The following is an 18103-nucleotide window of genomic DNA, read 5'->3' as shown; positions in this document are numbered from 1 at the left end:
ATTATATTGGTTTTGCCATACATTGACATGAATCTGCCCCGGGTGTACATGTGTTCCCCTTCTTGAACTCCCCTCCCACCTCCCTCCTCTCCTTATCCTCCCTCCAGGTCATCCCCGTGCACCAGCCCCGAGCATCCTGTATCATGTGTCAAACCTGGATTGGTGATTCGTTTCACATATGATAATATACATGCTACAATGCCATTCTCCCAAATCATCCCACCTTCACCCTCTCCCACAGAGTCCAAAAGACTGTTCTATACACCTGTGTCTCTTTTGCTGTCTCATATACGGGGTTATCATTACCATCTTTCTAAATTCCATATATATGTGTTAGTATACTGTATTGGTGTTTTTCTTTCTGGCTTACTTCACTCTGTATAATAGGCTCCAGTTTCATCCAACTCATTAGAACTGATTCAAATGTATTATTTTTAATGGCTGAGTAATACTCCATTGGGTATATGTACTAAAGCTTTCTTATCCGTTCGTCTGCAGATGGACATCTAGGTTGCTTCCATGTCCTGGCTATTATAAACAGTGCTGCGATGAACATTGGAGTACATGTGTCTCTTTCAATTCTTGATTCCTCAGTGTGTGTGCCCAGTAGTGGGACTGCTGGATCATATGGCAGTTCTATTTCCAGTTTTTTAAGGAAACTCCACACTATTCTCCATAGTGGCTGTACTAGTTTGCATTCCCACCAACAGTGTAAGAGGGTTCCCTTTTCTCCACACCCTCTCCAGCATTTATTGCATGTAGACTTTTGGATAGCAGTCATTCTGACTGGTGTGAAATGGTATCTCATTGTGGTTTTGATTTGCATCTCTCTGATTATGAGGGATGTTGAGCATTTTTTCATGTGTTTGTTAGCCATCTTTATGTCTTCTTTGGAGAAATGTCTGTTTAGTTCTTTGGCCCATTTTTTGATTGGGTCGTTTATTTTCCTGGAATTGAGCTGCAGGAGCTGCTTGTATATTTTGGAGATTAATTATTTGTCAGTTGTTTCATTTGCTATTATTTTCTCCCATTCTGAAGGCTGTCTTTTCACCTTGCTTATAATTTCCTTTGCTGTGCTAAAGCTTTGAATTAATGATGAGGCTTTTTTACCATCTTTTATGGTGGCATCTTGGACAAGCTGCTTAACTTCTCTCTCAGTTTCTCCATTTGTTAGACAGAGATATGCACACTTGGGATGATTTGCCTGACATCGTCACAGGGGACATGCTCACTGTTTTCTCACTTCCTTAAGTTCACTGCCCTTCAGGAAATTTACCCATCTCTGCCCTTCTTCACTGAGCATGGCCATCTTTTTCATAAATCAGAATCATTACACTCCCCACTTGTCATTAAACATTTCTACAGACATTCCTGGGAATTATATTTGCAAGTAGACAATTATTTGATGGATCCTGTTTTCCCACTGGAGCAAGGTCAAATCTTTGCCTCCAGTAAGCCACATTCTAATTATAAGCAGTGTGTTCTGATCTACTCTGTTCTGCTGAATGTAGGGAACACGCATCCACGTAGGAAACCAGTTGGCTGGGCCAGCAGTCACGGGGTAACAGGAATTGCACAGAGGCCACAGAATTGCTTTCTCATCTGCTGGAACTCTCAGAAAGGAAAACTGTGCTACATTCAAAACTGAGCTTATTTATTTTCCTAAGCAGTTTCTAAGATGGAAATCACAAACAGATGTGTTTGCTTGGCTTGCCCGGTATTATTTATTAATGTATGCATGTATTTTGCACAGAAGCAATACATGCTGCTTTTATTTTTCTGACAGGATGGTAAATACCATAGTCAGTTGCTAAATTTTGTTTATGAATTGTGTTTCTGTCAACACTGGTTTAAGCCCTAGAAAGCTCTTCTTTTTAACTTTATTGTGCACCACTGTGCTCGCTCAATTGTGTTTGGCTCTTTGCGACCCCATGGACTGTAGCCCACCAGGCTCCTCTGTCCTTGGAAGTTCCCAGGCAAGAATCCTGGAATGGATTGCCATTTTATTCTCCAGGGGATCTTCCCAGCCCAGGGATCAAAACTACGTCTCCTGCATCTTCTACATTGGCAGGCGGGTTCTTTACCACTGAGCCATCTGATTAACTTTGTGTTGAAATATAACATAGATTCAGGAAAGTGCACATATTTTATGTACTTGTTTGATAAATTTTTGATAAATTGAACACACTCGTAGAACCAGAACCTAGCTAGCCACTCTCTTGATTTCTAACAGCATAGAAAATAGTTTTGCCTGTTTTGTACATATAAATGGAATCAGACCGTATATACCTTTTCCTCGCTGGCTTCTTTCATTTATCATTTTTTAATGAGTTTCATTCATATCATTGGGTGTATTCATAGTTTATTTGCTCTCATTGCTATATAACATTGCAAATAACCATCATCATTTATTTATCTATCCTACTGTTGAGTATTTAGGTAGTGTTCATATTGGAGATACAAATGCAAATATCCTGTCTTTTGGTGGGCACATATATGATTTCTTTTGGCTGTATACCTAGGAATAGAATTTTGTAAATTATTTTTTAAAGTGTACCATTCAATCATTTTTATTGTTTATGGATATGTGTCATTCATACCCTTAGCTATCACCTCTCTATCCTCCCATCCCCTCCGCCCTAAGCAACCACTTACTCTACTTTTTGTCTCTACAGATTTGCCTAACCTCAACATGACATGAATGAAATTATACAATATGTGATTTTCTGTGTCTGGCTTCTTTCACTTAATACAGTATTTTCAAGGTTCATCCACGTTGTAGCATGTATCAGTATTTCATTCCTTCTTATGGTCAAATAATATTCCATTGTAGAGATATTCCCCATTTTGTTTATCCATTTATGCATTGCTGGATATTTAGGTTGTTTTCACTTTTTGACTATTGTGGATAGTACTGCTCTAAACATTTGTGTACAAATCTTTGAACACCTGTTTTCACTTCTTTTGGGTATGTGCCAAAGAGTACAATTGCCAGGTCAAATGTTAACTCTATGTTTGACTCTTTGGAGAACCACCAAAATGTTTTCCACACTTTACATCCCCATCATCAATGCAAAAGAGTTCCAGTTTCTCCACATGCTCCCCAAATTTCTTATGCTGGTTTTTTGTTTATACCTTCCCAGTGGGTACAAAGAGCTATTTAATTGTGGTTTCAGTTTACATTTCACATGCTTGGTGGCCATTAATATCTCTTCTTTGGAAAAATGTCTATTCAAGTCCTTTGCTTATTTTTTAACTGGGTTATGTGCATTATTTATAATTCATGCATCTGGTCATTCATCTGAGCACTCCTTACATTCCAGGCCCTGCGAGACACTGAAGACAAATCAGTGAGCCCATTAGTTGCCAAACAAAACAATTATTTTTTAAAATAACCCTTGTTTCCTAACTTGTCTTATGAAATGAGATCTGGCAGCAGATCTAGGCCTGATGCTCACATGCTCACTCTGTGTGCACACCTTTAGGTGGGGCTGTGCTTTGTCTGCAGTTCCCTCCCAGCTCCCGCCTGGCTGGCTTACTCCCACCTGGCATTTTGTAACACCCAATCCAAGGAGCTAAAGACTTGCTCTAGTTGTTTGAGTTGGGAGCACCTGGGTCTCCTGGCATCCTGCTCCAGTTCCTTAACCTTTCCACAAACAGACAACTTTTCCTAAAAACCAAATCTATTTTCTTTTTCAGGTTTAAATGGGGTATCTGCCACTTTGTTTAAGACTAGAAAAAGAAGTGGCCGCCCTTCTTGCTCAAGGTGTTTTGGGTGTGTTTGAGGAAGGAGAGACGTAGAATCAATGGTGTTTGCCCTTGGGCTTTTGAAATGATGGGTGGTTCTTAAATTTATGAGCAATGCATTGATATGAGTTTCTCGAACTCTTCAATCTTTTGAAGGAGCAACCTGTTTTCACTTCAACCTTGTCCTACCCCAGTCCCAGTTTCTTGCCTTCAATTAGTAAACAATTGCAGAAAAATAAAATTGAGATTAGACAATCTCTGGTGATCAGATAAGGACTAAATCCAGAATCCAGAGAAGAGAATAACCCATCCCATCCTTTCTCCCCAAATTGGGCAGGCAAGGCTATCATGCTGGGGTAGTGGTACTGGATTCTCCATTCTCCACTTCAGGTTCAGCTATTTACCAGCTAGGCAGCCCACTTGGCCTCTTTGCACTTCAGTTTCCTTACCTGTACAAAGAGAGTTCATAACTCCCACCTGTATTTTTTAGAATTAGCTTAGTGTGTATCAGAGAAACCCCTTCTCACGATGGTTTTAGTAGATGGGAGTTTTTCTGGAAAATGGCCAGTGTGTGGCTGGTGTGGTACAGCCTGCTGTCAGGCTCCATGTCCGTCTGTCTTGTTGCTCTATGATGCCAAGCTCACCATGTGCTCCAAGACAACTATCACAGGCAACATTCCAGCCAGCAGGAAAGAAAAAGTGCTTCTCTTTAAGGGCTTGTCTCTGAAGCTGTGCACACACACACACACACAGTTCAGTTCAGTTCAGTCGCTCAGTCGTTTCTGACTCTCCGCGATCCCATGAACCACAGCACACCAGGCCTCCCTGTCCATCACCAACTCCCGGAGTTCACTCAAACTCATGTCCATCGAGTCGGTGATGCACACACACACAACCTCGGCTTAAAACCCATTGGCCACACTTTATTCTTCGACCAGACTACCTACTGGGGAAGCTTGGAAATGTGGTGTCTATTCCACATGGCCATGGCCAGGTAAACATCTGAGGGTGTATTATTAAGGGAGAAGGGGCTACTAGGGGTCTCTGTCATTCCACCTATCAGAACCGCTATGAAGATAAAGGAGATAATACACTTTTGAACTACATTTGGGGATGCTGTGCTTAGTCCCTTAGTTGTGTCTGACTCTTAGCGAACCCATGGACTATAGCCCACCAGGCTCCTCTGGGGGATTCTCCAGGCAAGAATACTGGAGTGGGTTGCCATGCCCTCCTCCAGGGGATCTTCCTAACGCAGGGATCGAACCCAGGTCTCCCACATTGCAGGCAGATTCTTTACTGTCTGAGCCACCAGGGAGGGGCACATAAATCAACATGTTGATTTGTCAGCTAGGCATTCCAAGAGGCCACTGAAAACCATGGTGAGTGTGTAGAAAATCATATTCCACACCAAAGCGGACTCTGGGACATCTTGAGAGTAAGAGGATCCGTGTTGTGAAACAGATCCCCCCACTCCCCACTTTTAATGCTTTGTTGACAACAAGACCATTAAACGGACTGAAATCTGTGTTTTTCTGCCTTCTAATCCAGATGCCGGGCTGTTGGGAGGTGGCTTACCAAGGCTTCAAGGGCAGTGGTAAACCGCTGAATGCAAAAAATGTATTTAGTTAGGATTCACCAGTTGTAAGCAACAGAAACCCAACTCAGACTGGCTTAAATGTTTGTTCACATTTTAGATTACATATATAAGTGAGATCATGCCACATTAGACTTTCTGCTTCCGGCTTATTTCCCTTAAGCATAAGGTCCTTTGGATTCATCCATGTTGTTGCAAATGGAATTCAGCTCCTCTCTCCCCTCACCAAACTAGCTTAAATTCAAAGAGGGACTCTATTGACTGGTGACAGTGAAAAGTCCAGAGGTAGGTAGATTCAACGTGTGGCTGTGTCTAGATATTCGACAAGCTCAAGTCTGTCGCTGGGACCTTCCTGTCTGTTTCTGTCTTTGTCTCTGCTTCCATCTCTCTGCTTTCCCCTGTGTTGACTTTCTTCCTAAGCAGATTTTCTCTGCATGTTTGCTCTTACACCCATCACTTTGGCAAACCCAAGAGAGGAGCACATCTGTTTCCCAGTGGGCAAAAATGGGTGCCCTCCACTTTATGCCTGTGAGGGAAGGATTTGGGTATACAGTTTCTTTTGAGGGGTGTCATGGTGACTCCGAGGAGCTACCTCAGTAGGTCTTTAGGTCTGCCAACCTGAGTGGTAGAATGTGGAGGCTGGCAGGGCTTCAGAGGCCTGTGACTTCTGGCTGTTTTCTGCCCTAGCACACCCGAGGAAACCAGCTGGCTCAGGTGGCTCACCACAGTCTTTGAGAAGATTGCCCAGGGAGGTGATCTAGATAGCATCCCTTTGAGGATAACTACTGATCCAAGTCCTCAGACTTTATAGGTGGGTAGGCTGAGGCCCAGAGAGGAGAAGACACAGGTATCTTCACTTGGCTTTTCTTGAGAACGAGTACTTGGGTGCAGGTGGTTTATTTGTGATCCTGGGAAGTAGGAGTGAGGGAGTATGGAGAGGAGACAAGAAGTCAGTTTGGGGTGTGTGTGGGCAACCAGGATCTTACCCCCGGCTAGGCTTGATGCCTCCCAGAACTGCCCAGCCACAGAAGGAGAAACTCGGAGGAGTCACTGAGGACAGAATCACAAGAAACTGCCCTATCAGTGAAACTAGAAATGTGCTGAGGACACATGTCAAGGGACACCGAAGGTGTTTGTGACAATCTCCCACCCAGCCAGTGGCACACCTGGGATGAGACCTCAGGCCCCCAACTCCAGTCCAGTGCTCACCTGCTCTCCAGATCGTGACTCATCTTTATTGAAGTCAAGACAACCTACCCATCAGCCTGCACTGGGACACACCCTCCTGTGACGTGAGGTTTCCTCTCATTTACAGGGAAACCCGGTTTTGCTCCCCTCTGCCCTGCATACTTTATTCTGTCCAGAAATTCTCCCGCATAAGCCAGAAGCAGCCAATCAGTGACAGTTAGGATTGGCCTTTTCAGCTCAGCAACTGTAGGACTAAATCATCAGGAAGGGTCCCCAGGGCCCACACCACCCTGGGGTGGTGGTCTGGAAAACCTGGATCTGAAGCATGCCCTCTTGGATGAGAACAGGATCTGAGAGCTGTCATATACTTCTCTGGGCCTGGATGGGAGCCCAGAACCTGTCCCCCAGGTCTGGCAAATGGGCATAAGCAGGCCTAAGCCTATGATACTTAGACTTCTGGGGGCCTTTTTTTTAAAAAAAAATAATTAATTGTTTTAAAAATTCGTAACAGTTTTAGTTACAGAATAACTGAGTAGATCATACATAGAGTTCGTTATGCCCACCCTTGACCCCATCCCTGGCACTGTTTCTCTGGTATTAACATCTGCATTAGTATGGTACATTACAATTAGTGAACCAGTATGGTACATTATTGGCTTCCCAGGTGGTGCTAGTGGTAAAGAACCTGCCCACCAGTGTAAGAGACACAGGTTCAGTCCCTGAGTCAGGAAGATCCCCCGGAGGGAGGGCACAACTGAGTCCAGTATTGTTGCCTGGAGAATCTCATGGACAGAGGAGCCTGGCGGGCTACAGTTCATAGGGTCGCAGAGTCAGACTAGACTGAAGCGACTTAGCACACATGCACGCATGGTCCATTATTGTTGACTGTGGTCCAGGTTTCAGTTCAGTTCAGTCGCTCAGTCGTGTCCGACTTACATCAGGGTTTAGTCCTTGTGTTAGATTTTTCTGTGGGTTTTGACAGATACCCAGGGGTCTTTTTAGCAGGAGGAAGTGGTGTCTAGAATGAGGCCATTCCCAGCCCTCCCAGACTACCTCTCAGCATGATTGGCCTTAGTGTCCCTTTCCAGGGTTTGGATACCAAGGCTCCAAACCCTTGGCACTGAGTGGAAACTGAGGAGTAGGCTGGGGAGAAGAAACTTCTCTCTGATTAAGGACAGAGGTCAGCCTCCAGGTTTTGATTTCCCAAGGGCAAAGTAGCTCCTAAGTTAAATGGGTCCCTGGGGATGGGGCAGATCAGACAGTTTCTGGAGTTTCCTGCACACGTTGTATGCAATCTGCTTCCTAGCACGATGTGCCAGCCTTTGGTTCCAGGTAGGCCTGGCTTGGTGCAGTTGAGCCCATAGCCCCTCTTCCCACAGTTCTGGAGAGCTGGATCACACCGTCCCCTTGCCCGTCGGAGGCTTCAGCTACGTCCAGGGCCACATGGGATTGCGCCTTAGTAACAAGACCGTGGGGCGGTGCCTGGATGCCACAGCACAGAGGATCCCAGACCAGGAGGCCTTGGTTGTCCACCATGAAAACATCAGGTTGACCTTTGCCCAACTCAAGGAAGAGGTGGGTCCTGACTTTGAACCTTCAAAGTGGGCAGGTGCTGGCCCCCAGGTACCAAGCTTGGTGGAGCTGCAAGGGTGGTGCCCGGCTATGGGGCAGGGTGCTGGGGTTGCCTGAGAGCCCCCAAGGAATGTCAGGAGAGGAGCACAGGGCTGAGGCAGAGGTGGTCCATGTACCTCCTGCATCAGTCGTTCCTGGGACACTGGTTAACTATGCATGTTCCCAAGTCCCCCTCCAGATCTGAGGCCTGCGTATCTGCCTGTCCCTCATTCCCAAGTGGTTCTGATGTGAACCACTGGGCCAAAGGTTAAAGTCGGAGTCATGGGCGCCTTTCTGCTCACCTGCGTCTCACCCCTCTGTTCCCCTTCTGTTTACTCAGGTGGATAAAGCTGCTTCTGGGCTCTTGAGTATCGGCCTCTGCAAGGGTGACCGGCTGGGCATGTGGGGACCCAACTCCTATGCATGGGTACTCATGCAGCTGGCCACAGCCCAGGCTGGCATCATTCTGGTGAGGAGGGGATTGCCTGGCATAGCTGGGTATGTGGGGGGAGGCATCATTCAGGGGAGCTCCCTGGACCCTTGGCCCCAAAATCACACCAGTGCCTAGCTGGTTTCAGACCAGCTAGTGCTTTCTCCTGAAGCCCACCAAGGAAGCCTGAAGGTACAGGGTGCTGCCTCTGAGGGTGGAGGGGCTGCAAGTGGGACATATCTGCCCAGGACACGTGATGTACCCTCACTGTCTCCACCAGGTATCTGTGAATCCAGCGTACCAGGCTATGGAGCTGGAGTATGCCCTCAAGAAGGTGGGCCCATTCCTTGGGTATTGTGGGGGAAGCCAGCTAGTACCTAGCACAGGGGGCTTCCAGTTGTCACAGAAGGCTGAGAGGGGTGGGGGGCCTGCACAGGTGACACCCTGAGTCTGTCCTTCTTCAGGCAGTGGGTGGGAGGAGGGGATGGTTGGTCAGACAGGCTAGTATGTGTGTCGGGGGTGGTGGCTGTGTGTATTTTGGTGTCAGTGTGTGGGAGAGAGAGCAACTGTCAGGACTCTACCACATTCCCAGGCTGGGGCTTCCTGCTGACCATGGTGGGGGGCTCCCCTTCTACAGGTGGGTTGCAAAGCCCTCGTATTTCCCAAGCAATTCAAGACTCAGCATTACTACAACATCCTGAAGCAGATCTGTCCAGAGGTGGAGAAGGCCCAGCCAGGGGCCTTGAAGAGTCAGAGGTGGGGGTATCCCGGGTTGGTGGGGTACATCATGCCATATCCTGGCCCCCTCACTCCTTACCCATCTCTGTGGGCCCTCCCTCAGCCCCTGATTCTCGTCATGCTCCCCACCGCCAGGCTTCCAGATCTGACCACAGTCATCTCGGTGGATGCCCATCTGCCAGGGACGCTGCTCCTGGATGACGTGGTGGCAGCTGGCAGTCAAGAGCAGAATCTGGCCCAGCTCCGGCACACCCAGCAGTTCCTGTCCTGCCATGACCCCATCAACATCCAGTTCACCTCGGTAGGGCAGGATCTCCAGGTCCTGAACCCAGGCTGGCATGCTAACCCCTGTCTGCCCTGTGACCCGCCCCTGAGAACAAGGAGGCAGCAGAGATCAGGAGAGCACTCTTCTCCTGGGGCCAGCCCTAGCTGTCCCCTCTGCCCTGGAAAACATCAGCAACTAGTGTCCGTGTCACATGCCCCTCTCCCCTAGCCCTCTTGTCCCAAGCACAGGGTCAGACGTACTGAGCCACCACAGGTCAGAGTCCCTCATTTGGCAGATGGGGAAACTGAGGCCCAGAGAGGCCATCTACTGGTGAGCCTCTGAGTCACCTTATAAGTGGCCTGAGAACAGACCTTCTCTGCCACATTTCTGAATCCTAACACCTGGCACCGTGCAGGCACAAGGCAATCTCTGTAAATATGTACTGAGTGAATGAGTGGATCTAGGGCAACAATCTCAATCTCCTGACTCCAAATCCAGTGCTCTTCCATGTCGTGGCCCAGGGTGGGAAGGAGATGGGATGCAAGAGGCCAAGCTATCAGCTTCTTGTCTTGTCAGGGGACAACCGGCAGCCCCAAGGGGGCCACACTCTCCCATTACAACATTGTCAACAATGCCAACATGATAGGGCAGCGCCTGAGACTGCAGCAGAAGGTGAGGGGTGCTGACCCAGCAAGGGCTTCCTGGCGCCCTGTGGGGGTGGGGGCTTTCTGGGTTCCCCCTTCTGGCCCCGCGGTAGACCCAGCTCCTGCTTCCATCTCCAGACGCCGGAGGAGTCGCGAGTAGTCCTGCCCAGCCCCCTGTACCACTGCCTGGGTTCTGTGGGGGGCACAATGGTGAGCTTGATACACGGTGTCACCCTCATCCTGTGCTCTCCAGTCTTTGAGGGCAAGAAGACGCTGGAGGCCATCAGCAGAGAAAGGTGGGCATCCGCGTGCAGCTATCTGTGGGCCGATAAGATCCTCCTGTTCCTCACTCCTGGGCCCTGATTCCTTTCCAAGCTGTCTCCTTCCTCCAATCAAGAGAAATGGAGATGGGGTAGTGGGAGATTCTCAGACCAGTCCCTCACTCCAAGGAGCTTCTGCTTATTCCCCACAGTTGCAGCCTTGGCCCTTACTGTAGGGTTAGAGTCCGGTGGGTGACAGGAGGAAATTCCCTTCTACTTCCAAGCCTGATTTTGAGATGCACCTCCCTTATACAGAGGCTCCTTCCTGTATGGGACCCCCACAATGTTCGTGGACGTTCTGAACCAACCAGACTTCTCCAGTTACGACATCTCAACCATGCGTGGAGGTGGGATGGGGCCAAGAGTGGTGAGGCCAGGACTAGCCTAGCAAGCTACATAGGCACCCAGTCTTTCATTTAGGGGCAAAAAGGCCACTAAACATGGGTGGGAGGGAGGGAAATCCCCAGTGTCCCTAGACACCAGCCTAAGGCCAGCTGCCTAGACATCAGCCTAAGGACAGCTGCCAGGTCTAGAAACAAGTCCAGGGTCGGGAAGCAAAGGGAATGTTATTTCCTAAAAAGGGCCATAGGTGAATGGGAGTCTACTGGACCTGGAAAAGGTGGGAGCTGTGTCAGCCCTCTCTCCGATTCAGGTGTGATCGCTGGGTCTCCTGCACCCCCAGAACTGATCAGAGACATCATCAACAAGCTGAACATGAAGGAGCTAGTGGTAAGTAGAGGCAGGGACTGGGGTGGGGGGCAGGCCAGGGCTGGCCAAGAACAGGTTGCTGGATGTGTCGAGGAGTACAGCCTGGGTCTCCAAGGAAGACCCTTGAGGCTGGCCCTCATTCTAGAAAGCAGATGTGAGAAACTGCAGTCTGACCTCATCAATAGCTCTCAAGTCACGAAGATAGGTGACAGGGGAGTAAATATTATACATACATAAATTTATATTTATAGAAATCTGGGGAAGAAATGCAGCGTGGGAGGATGTGTGGCAAAGCACCAGTGTCCTGGCAGGTGGGGGCTGGCGGAGTTGAGGGTAGGGGCTTCAGACCCTTCCGAGAAGCAAGGGGTGGGGCAAGGATCTGATGTTTGTTTCCAAATGACAGGGAAAGGGAACTCAAGAGGAGGATTCTGGCAGGGTGGCCATCCTGATGGCTACCCTGTTATTGTCATAAAAGACCTGGGGGTCTTAGCAACAGCTTCTCTGAGAGGAGCTGTGGCCGTGAGGCCAGGCATGCTGGAGCTCTCAGCATCAAGTGGAGCTCGGTTTGTGCTGGAGTGCCCGGGTGCCCTGCCAGGACATGTCTAGGTAGGGACAGATCTATGTATCAGCAGAGGGTGTTGGGAGAAGATGGGAGTCAGAGGTGAGAGGATCAGTAGTTTCTCCGGCAGAAGGCAGACGCCAGTCACCAGGACTGGCTGGGTCAGGACCTGTGGTGAGGCAAGGACTGGTGTCAGGACGCCAGCAATCTAGATGATGTTTGGAGAGAATGGTGGGAGTCCTAGGCAGTATCATTTTCCCCCTTAGAGGAGGGGGGCCCCAGTCCTCCCCTCATTTCCCTGTAAAAATGGAAGTATCTTGGGACACCCTCCTCAATTCCAGAGTCTTCAGAGAGAGAATGGGGGCCATGCCCACCGAACCCCACCTGTTTAATGGCGGCCGGCTTTCTTGGACCTCTTAGTGGGGAACTTGCAGCCGCGGAAGGCATCCGTGTCACGAATATGCTGGCCCCTGAACTTGGTGGGCGATGCACAAGTGGCGTCAGGGCGAGAGGTCTTAGCTTCCAGCCACCTGGAGAGACAGAGGGTTGCTGGCATTGGGGAAGAGATGTAAGAGTATCGGAGGTAAGGGCAGTGAGCCACAGGGCCAGGTGACTTTGCTTTGGGGTCATCTGGAACTAGCATCTTCATTTTACAAATGGGGAAATGCCCAGCATCCCACACCTCTTAGGGAGCAAATCTAGGACATATGCCTAGGATGTCTTAGTGTAGGGTCGGTATGTCTCCACTCCATCGCATGAGGATGGCTTCAAGGGGTACTACTGGGGTCCTCTCACCTCCGAAGGCCCCGGAGCTGGCAGGTACACTTCCAGGGGTTGTTGGTGAGGGTGAGGGTCTCCAGGCTGTCAAAGGGGAAGTTGGAGGGCAGCTGGTTCAGGCGGTTGTTCTCCAGATGGACATGTTTCAGCGTGGTCACGCCCAGGAAGGCACCGTCAGAAAACTAGGGAGCAGGGTGGGCATGAGTGAGCACCCCGGCCCTAGTGTCTGGCCTCTCCCAGCGCTATGCTCCCAAGGGGCAGGGTCCATCCCTGCATGTAAGCAGTGGCACCTTGAGCAGGTTCACAGCATGACTAAGTTTTCTCAGATGATCTAATCCATACAACAAACGGTCTGTTGAGCCAGGTAGTGTTATTTCCAATATGTAGATTGTGGGGCGAGGTTAAGTCCCTTGCTCAGGGTGCACTAGGGAGTCAACAGTAGCTTCAGGGCCACATCCAGCTCCTCTTCCCCTGGCGCCGTGCTCCCTGTGCAAACACTGGGACTGGGGAGGCAGCCAGAGTTTGGCCCCAGCGGTCCAGGCTGGCACAGAGTGAAGCTGGTCAGTGTTTGGTGGGATGGGCAGTGGGCCCAGGCTCCCCACAGGCCCCAGGGTCCTGTGTGTCCCCTGCTGTGTCCTCACTGCTCCCTCACTGCCTGCCAGGGACTATTTGTGGAGCCACCTTGGTGGAGTCTTGGGCCCGGCTGGCTGGCTCCAGAGGAAACATTCTATTGGTGCTCACATCTTGGCCATGGTTCCTGCCTGGCCTCGCCTGCCCCAAATGAGCCCCTGCTTCCCCACTTTACTTCCCACTGAGAGGCCACGCTGGCAGTGATGGGTCACAGGGCACTCTGACTTCAGCTGGGGAGTGTTCGGGGCTGAAGAAGGGCAGGCTCAGGCAGGCTCTGTCCACCCAGATGAAGGCTGGTTGCCATCCAGGTATGATTCTGCCCTCATCTCTGCCTGTGGCCCAGGGAAGGGTGTGAACCTCCATGGTAATCAGACTGCTCTGATGACCATCTCCCCACTTTACCCTGTTCCCTGCCCAAACCTCCTGGTGAAGCCCCTGAGCCACAGCAATTTTCTAGTCCCAAGAAGGGATTCCACCCTGACCCAAGGCAGCAGCACCTGGCCAGGCACTGGGCATCAAAGGAGACCAAGTACTGAGGGAGGACAAAGTCAGGAGATGAGTCTGGTGACCAAGGTGGGCAAAGGGAAGTGAGTGGTCTGGGGCACAGTGAGGCATGGCCAGTCTTTCCTATGGGGAGACACCTAGGGTCCTTGGGCCGAAGGTTGACAATAGTGAGTGGCTCTTGCCTTTTCCCCTTCATGGAACCCATGGGTGCCACGCCTGCAACCTGGGGCAGGCCCCTGATCCATGGTCCCCACTCAGCTGAAATGGCCCTGAGAATGCAGTGGAATGTATGTATGTGGACTGGGGGTGGGGTGGGGGAATCCACCAGGGCCTCTGGGAGGCATGGAGGAGGTCTTCCTCTCCCTGCTCACTCCCCAGCCCCCCACTCCACCTTAGCACTCATGCACACTCCCCACCAGGAACAGGGTCTCTTTGTGGGCCTGATTTGCCCAGCTCCTCTGGAAGGCTTCTCAATAAACAAACCTCCCTTTATGGGGTGGTAGGTTTACTGGAGGCAGGAAAAAAACAGCAGAGGAGGGGTGGAAGGCCCAACAGAAAGAGGTGGCGTCTGCGCATAGCAGGGGGGTTGAGAGCCCTGGATATGCCTCCTGGGGGCCATTGGCGGGGCCAGGACAGCCTAGCTCTGTTTATAAGTAGGAATCCTAGGAGGGCAGTGGCTGAGACTAGGGACAGGGACAGCAGGGCAGGATTTGGGGTGGGGACATGGTAAGAAGACTGAAGCGACTTAGCATGCATGCATACATTGGAGAAGGAAATGGCAACCCACTCCAGTGTTCTTGCCTGGAGAATCCCAAGGACAGGGGAGCCTGGTGGGCTGCCGTCTATGGGGTTGCACAGAGTCGGACACGACTGAAGCAACGTAGCAGCAGCCGCGATAAGATGAGGACAGAACTCCACACCTTGCAGACAGCCACAGGAAGAGGCAATTTTAGGGGAGAGGGGATGGTGCCCAGCTGTGGCCTTGGATCCCTGGGCCTCCTGGCAGTGAAGAAGGAGCCAGGGCACAGCCCCGCAACCAGGAGCTCACCTTCTCCAAGTTGGTGTTGTCCAGCCAGAGCGTCTCCAGGTATCTGCCGAAGGACTGGAAGGCATTGTCGGGGATGCTTTTCAGGGGATTATGGGACAGCTTCAGCTCCTCCACCACCCTCAGCTTGCTCAGAGCTGCTGAGGGGTAGCTGGACAGCTGGTTCCTGTCCAGGTAGAACTTGGCGAGATTTTCCACGTCATCCAGAGCACCGGGCTGCAGGGAACTGAGTGAGTTTTCCGACAGGTAGAGCCAGCGCAGGTCCTTGGCGCCCTGGAAGGCGCCTGAGCGCAGCTCTCGGATCTTGTTGTTGTTGAGCTGCAGGATGAAAAGGTTGACCAGAGGGGAGAGCAGCCCCCGGGGCAGCTCTGTCACCTTATTGTGGTCCAGGTAGAGGTAGGTGAGCTCGGTCAGGTCGTCAAAGGCACCAGCACGCAGCACGCGGATGTCGTTATGGGACAGGTACAGGTAGATGAGCTGCTTGAGGCCTCGGAAGGCGCCAGCGGCCACCTCACGGATCTGACAATGCTGCAGGTGCAGCGACACGAGGTTGGGCATGGCCCGAAATGAGTTGGCCGCCAGCACGGGGAAGTTGTTGCGCTGTAGGTTCAGCAGCTTGGTCTTCTCGGACACCTTGGGGATCTTCTGCAGCCCCACCTTGTCGCAGATGACGTGCTGCAGGTCGCCGTGGCAGTGGCAGTTCTGGGGGCAGGCGGCCAGCTCAGGCAGCAGGCTGGCCAGGAGGCCCAGGCTGAGGCTGAGCAGGAGCATTGGGCGGTCCATGGCCGGGACGTCTGGGACCGAGGCAGGGGGCAGCGGCAAGTCCTCGGCGCTCGGTCTCCCGCCCTATTTATATGGTGGCCCTGACCGCAGCCGGCAGCCAGAGCCAGCTCCTACGTGGAGCCGGAGGCCACCGGGTTAACTCCCTCCCGCCCAGAGCTGCTCCCCTGCCCTCGCCGGGGAAGGGCCCTCCCACCCTGGGGGCTCTGTGGGGGGCCGCACTGGCCCCAACCTCGGCCCCTAGCTCGGGCCCCTGTCTCCCTGCCCTCGGACCGTTCCCTCCCACCCCGGCCTCCTCTCCGCCGGGGAGGGTATGGGTGCGTCCAGGACCCGAGTTTACTCCAGAGTCGGGGAGGGGGGCAGTCCCTGAACTTATTTGTTTGCTCAAGTCTGAGCCTCCACGCCTCCCCCCCAACGCCCTCGGCCGCGTGCCCTGGACCCAGTGGAGGGAGGAAGCAGGGCCGGACAGCCGGACGCGAGTCTCGCCGCGGTCGCCGGCCGGCGGCGCTTTAATGGGGCTCTTGTGCGGCGCTGGCGGAGCGTGAGAGCCACCCTGGCGTCGGGCTCCCCGCTCCAGCTGCTCTCAAGAGGTGGAGCTCCTCCCCGCCCTCGACTGGCCCTGGCCTCTCTCTCCCAGCCTCAGGCTGGCTTTCTGTCCCCTGCACCCCCCATATCCCTTTGCCACGACTGAAGGCAGCCAGAGAAGTGGGAACTGGGGGCGAGGGGATGACCCACAGGCCTCGGCAAACACCTAAAGACCACAGGCACAGTCGCGCTGTCTTCCGCCCTCCTTAATCTCCCTAAAATGTCCACATCTCCTCATACCCACCCCACCCTGCAGTGGTCAGGACCCTTTGTGGGGGGTGGTTCTCTCAGGGTGGTGGCCAGAGTGGCGCCAAGGTGTACTTGGCAGAAGCCACACCTGGGCGGTGGCCCCAGGACTGTAAGGGTGGGTGAGAGGGCTGGGTCCCGACAGCTCAGGCTTCACGACCCCAGGTCCTGTGGGCAGCCCTACTCCTGCGAACTGCGTCTCTGTGTGTCTACTTGTCAGCCACGGTGTCTGGGTTCCTGTGGAAATGGGAGGGTGGGCAGGCAGAGTCACAGCTCTGGCCCCAAAGCAAGCTCTGGGCTGACTGGTACGAGTTCTTGTCTGTGTTGGGGGGTTGAGAGGAGGAACCAGACCCCAAGTCTTGCCAGACCCCAGCTATGCCTGATTCATGCCCACTAACACGGAGGAAATTGAGGGTAGGGTAGGGCTGAAGGATGAACAAAGGTCTGGTGTCTTTGCTGGCTGGAAGGAACCTAACCAGCCCCTCTCCCTTCATCCAATGCTCAGGTGCGGAAGCCTGCTGTCTCCTAAGCCCCTTTCAGCCGTTGCCTCTGGATGAGGGTCATCCTTGGGCCAAAACACTGTCTTGTGGTATTCCTCCAAGGCTGACGGCTGGTTTTCTGTTGCTCAGGATGTTCCAACCACTAGAAGGGGGGCTGGGGTGTGTGCCACTGGCTTTTTAAACCCTTGCTTTGGCTGTATTTTTATTTTGAGCAAAACAAATTTACAGGAAACTCTCCAGAACTTGAAGGGAGGGGGGGCACCTACCCCAAGATCAGGCATCTATCCCGGGTTTGGAGTGGATGGGGCAGGGTAGGGGTAGGTGGCTGGTATCTGTGTAGCTCCCGGCTGGGCCAAAGCAGGCTGGCTTTCTCATCAAATTTATGGATTCTTCAGCTTTGAAAGAAGGGGCAGGGGATGCTGTGGCCTGAAATCGGGAAGGGGGTATTAACACAGCCTGGGGATGGGATGGGGAAGCTGAGATGCTGGTAACTGGGAGCCACAGGCTAAACCACGTGGTTGCTCCAAGAACGTAGGAAGACTGAGAGCCCAGCTGGAAGAGAATGGCTTCCCTACTCTCAATTTTATTTCAAACCTGGGTCCCCTGCTAGTTGAGCTAGTCTAACTATATACCCAGTGCCTCTACCTCCTAACCCCTGACTTCTGCCGAATATGACTCTTTTCCCACCGGTCAACTGCTTCCATCCCCCACAACCCACTCCCCACCCCAGGTCCTTCCCTCAGGGTAACTTCCCCATCCTTCTGCTCCCCAGGCTCTGTTCCAAACACCCTTTTTGGCCCCTCTAGGTGGCTTATGGAACGACAGAGAACAGCCCCGTGACCTTCATGAACTTCACCGAGGACACTGTGGAGCAGAAGGCAGAAAGTGTGGGCAGAGTCATGCCTCACACAGAGGTGGGCCCCAGACACCCTCCTCACACACACCACTCACCTGGGTGCACCCCCTGGGACGTTTATTGCTTTCAATTAGAGATCCAAACAGCTCACTCCAGACACTGAGAGCCCCCAGCCACGAGGTCTTCCTGGGCCTGGCCTGGGGCTTTCTCTGTGGGCTGAGGCCTGAACCGGGAAGAGCTGGAACAGTGGCCAGCTGCCAGCTGAACTTCTCTGCAGCCTCCCTTCCTGTCTGAGGTGTGTTTTTGCCAAGCCCACTGTCTGTTTTGGGGCAGCCAGAACAGCCTCATAGAGAGCCAGAGCACAGAGATTTTTCCT

At 52.0% G+C, this 18103-nt stretch overlaps 2 protein-coding genes across 2 annotated transcripts in view; one reads left to right on the top strand and one right to left on the bottom strand.

The window, feature by feature from the left end:
• Window positions 1-18103, top strand: part of ACSF2 (acyl-CoA synthetase family member 2) — a 34688-nt gene that overhangs the window by 13524 nt on the left and 3061 nt on the right. Inside the window, exons 2-11 of the mRNA XM_055407574.2 lie at window positions 7909-8104; window positions 8481-8609; window positions 8851-8904; window positions 9208-9326; window positions 9444-9609; window positions 10150-10245; window positions 10356-10513; window positions 10793-10884; window positions 11190-11266; window positions 17678-17785. Of these exons, the coding sequence (XP_055263549.1) occupies window positions 7909-8104; window positions 8481-8609; window positions 8851-8904; window positions 9208-9326; window positions 9444-9609; window positions 10150-10245; window positions 10356-10513; window positions 10793-10884; window positions 11190-11266; window positions 17678-17785 (1195 nt within the window). The remainder of the gene's footprint in view (window positions 1-7908; window positions 8105-8480; window positions 8610-8850; window positions 8905-9207; window positions 9327-9443; window positions 9610-10149; window positions 10246-10355; window positions 10514-10792; window positions 10885-11189; window positions 11267-17677; window positions 17786-18103) is intronic.
• Window positions 11463-15590, bottom strand: CHAD (chondroadherin). Its single transcript, XM_055407577.2, has 4 exons — window positions 14764-15590; window positions 12600-12763; window positions 12189-12334; window positions 11463-11973 (listed from the first exon to the last, which is right to left on the bottom strand). The coding sequence occupies exons 1-3, from the start codon at window positions 15541-15543 to the stop codon at window positions 12193-12195; spliced, it is 1086 nt and encodes a 361-aa protein (XP_055263552.2). The 5' UTR covers window positions 15544-15590; the 3' UTR covers window positions 11463-11973; window positions 12189-12192.

This window comes from Moschus berezovskii, chromosome 20, assembly GCF_049115385.1.
Source record: "Moschus berezovskii isolate FMDL1 chromosome 20, NW_MosBer_1.0, whole genome shotgun sequence".
Lineage (NCBI taxonomy): Eukaryota > Metazoa > Chordata > Mammalia > Artiodactyla > Moschidae > Moschus > Moschus berezovskii.
The sequence above is the reverse complement of the archived record's forward strand: the minus strand, read 5'-3'. Positions and strand labels throughout refer to the sequence as shown.

Bases quoted from the DNA above. Each gene is read 5' to 3' on its own strand.
- CHAD (XM_055407577.2), bottom strand. From the start codon at position 15,543: ATGGACCGCCCAATGCTCCTGCTCAGCCTCAGCCTGGGCCTCCTGGCC. The intron at 12,764-14,763 runs GTGAGCTCCTGG...CCTGCTCCCTAG, and splicing joins ACAACACCAACTTGGAGAAG to TTTTCTGACGGTGCCTTCCT. The intron at 12,335-12,599 runs GTGAGAGGACCC...CTGTCTCTCCAG, and splicing joins CAGCTCCGGGGCCTTCGGAG to GTGGCTGGAAGCTAAGACCT.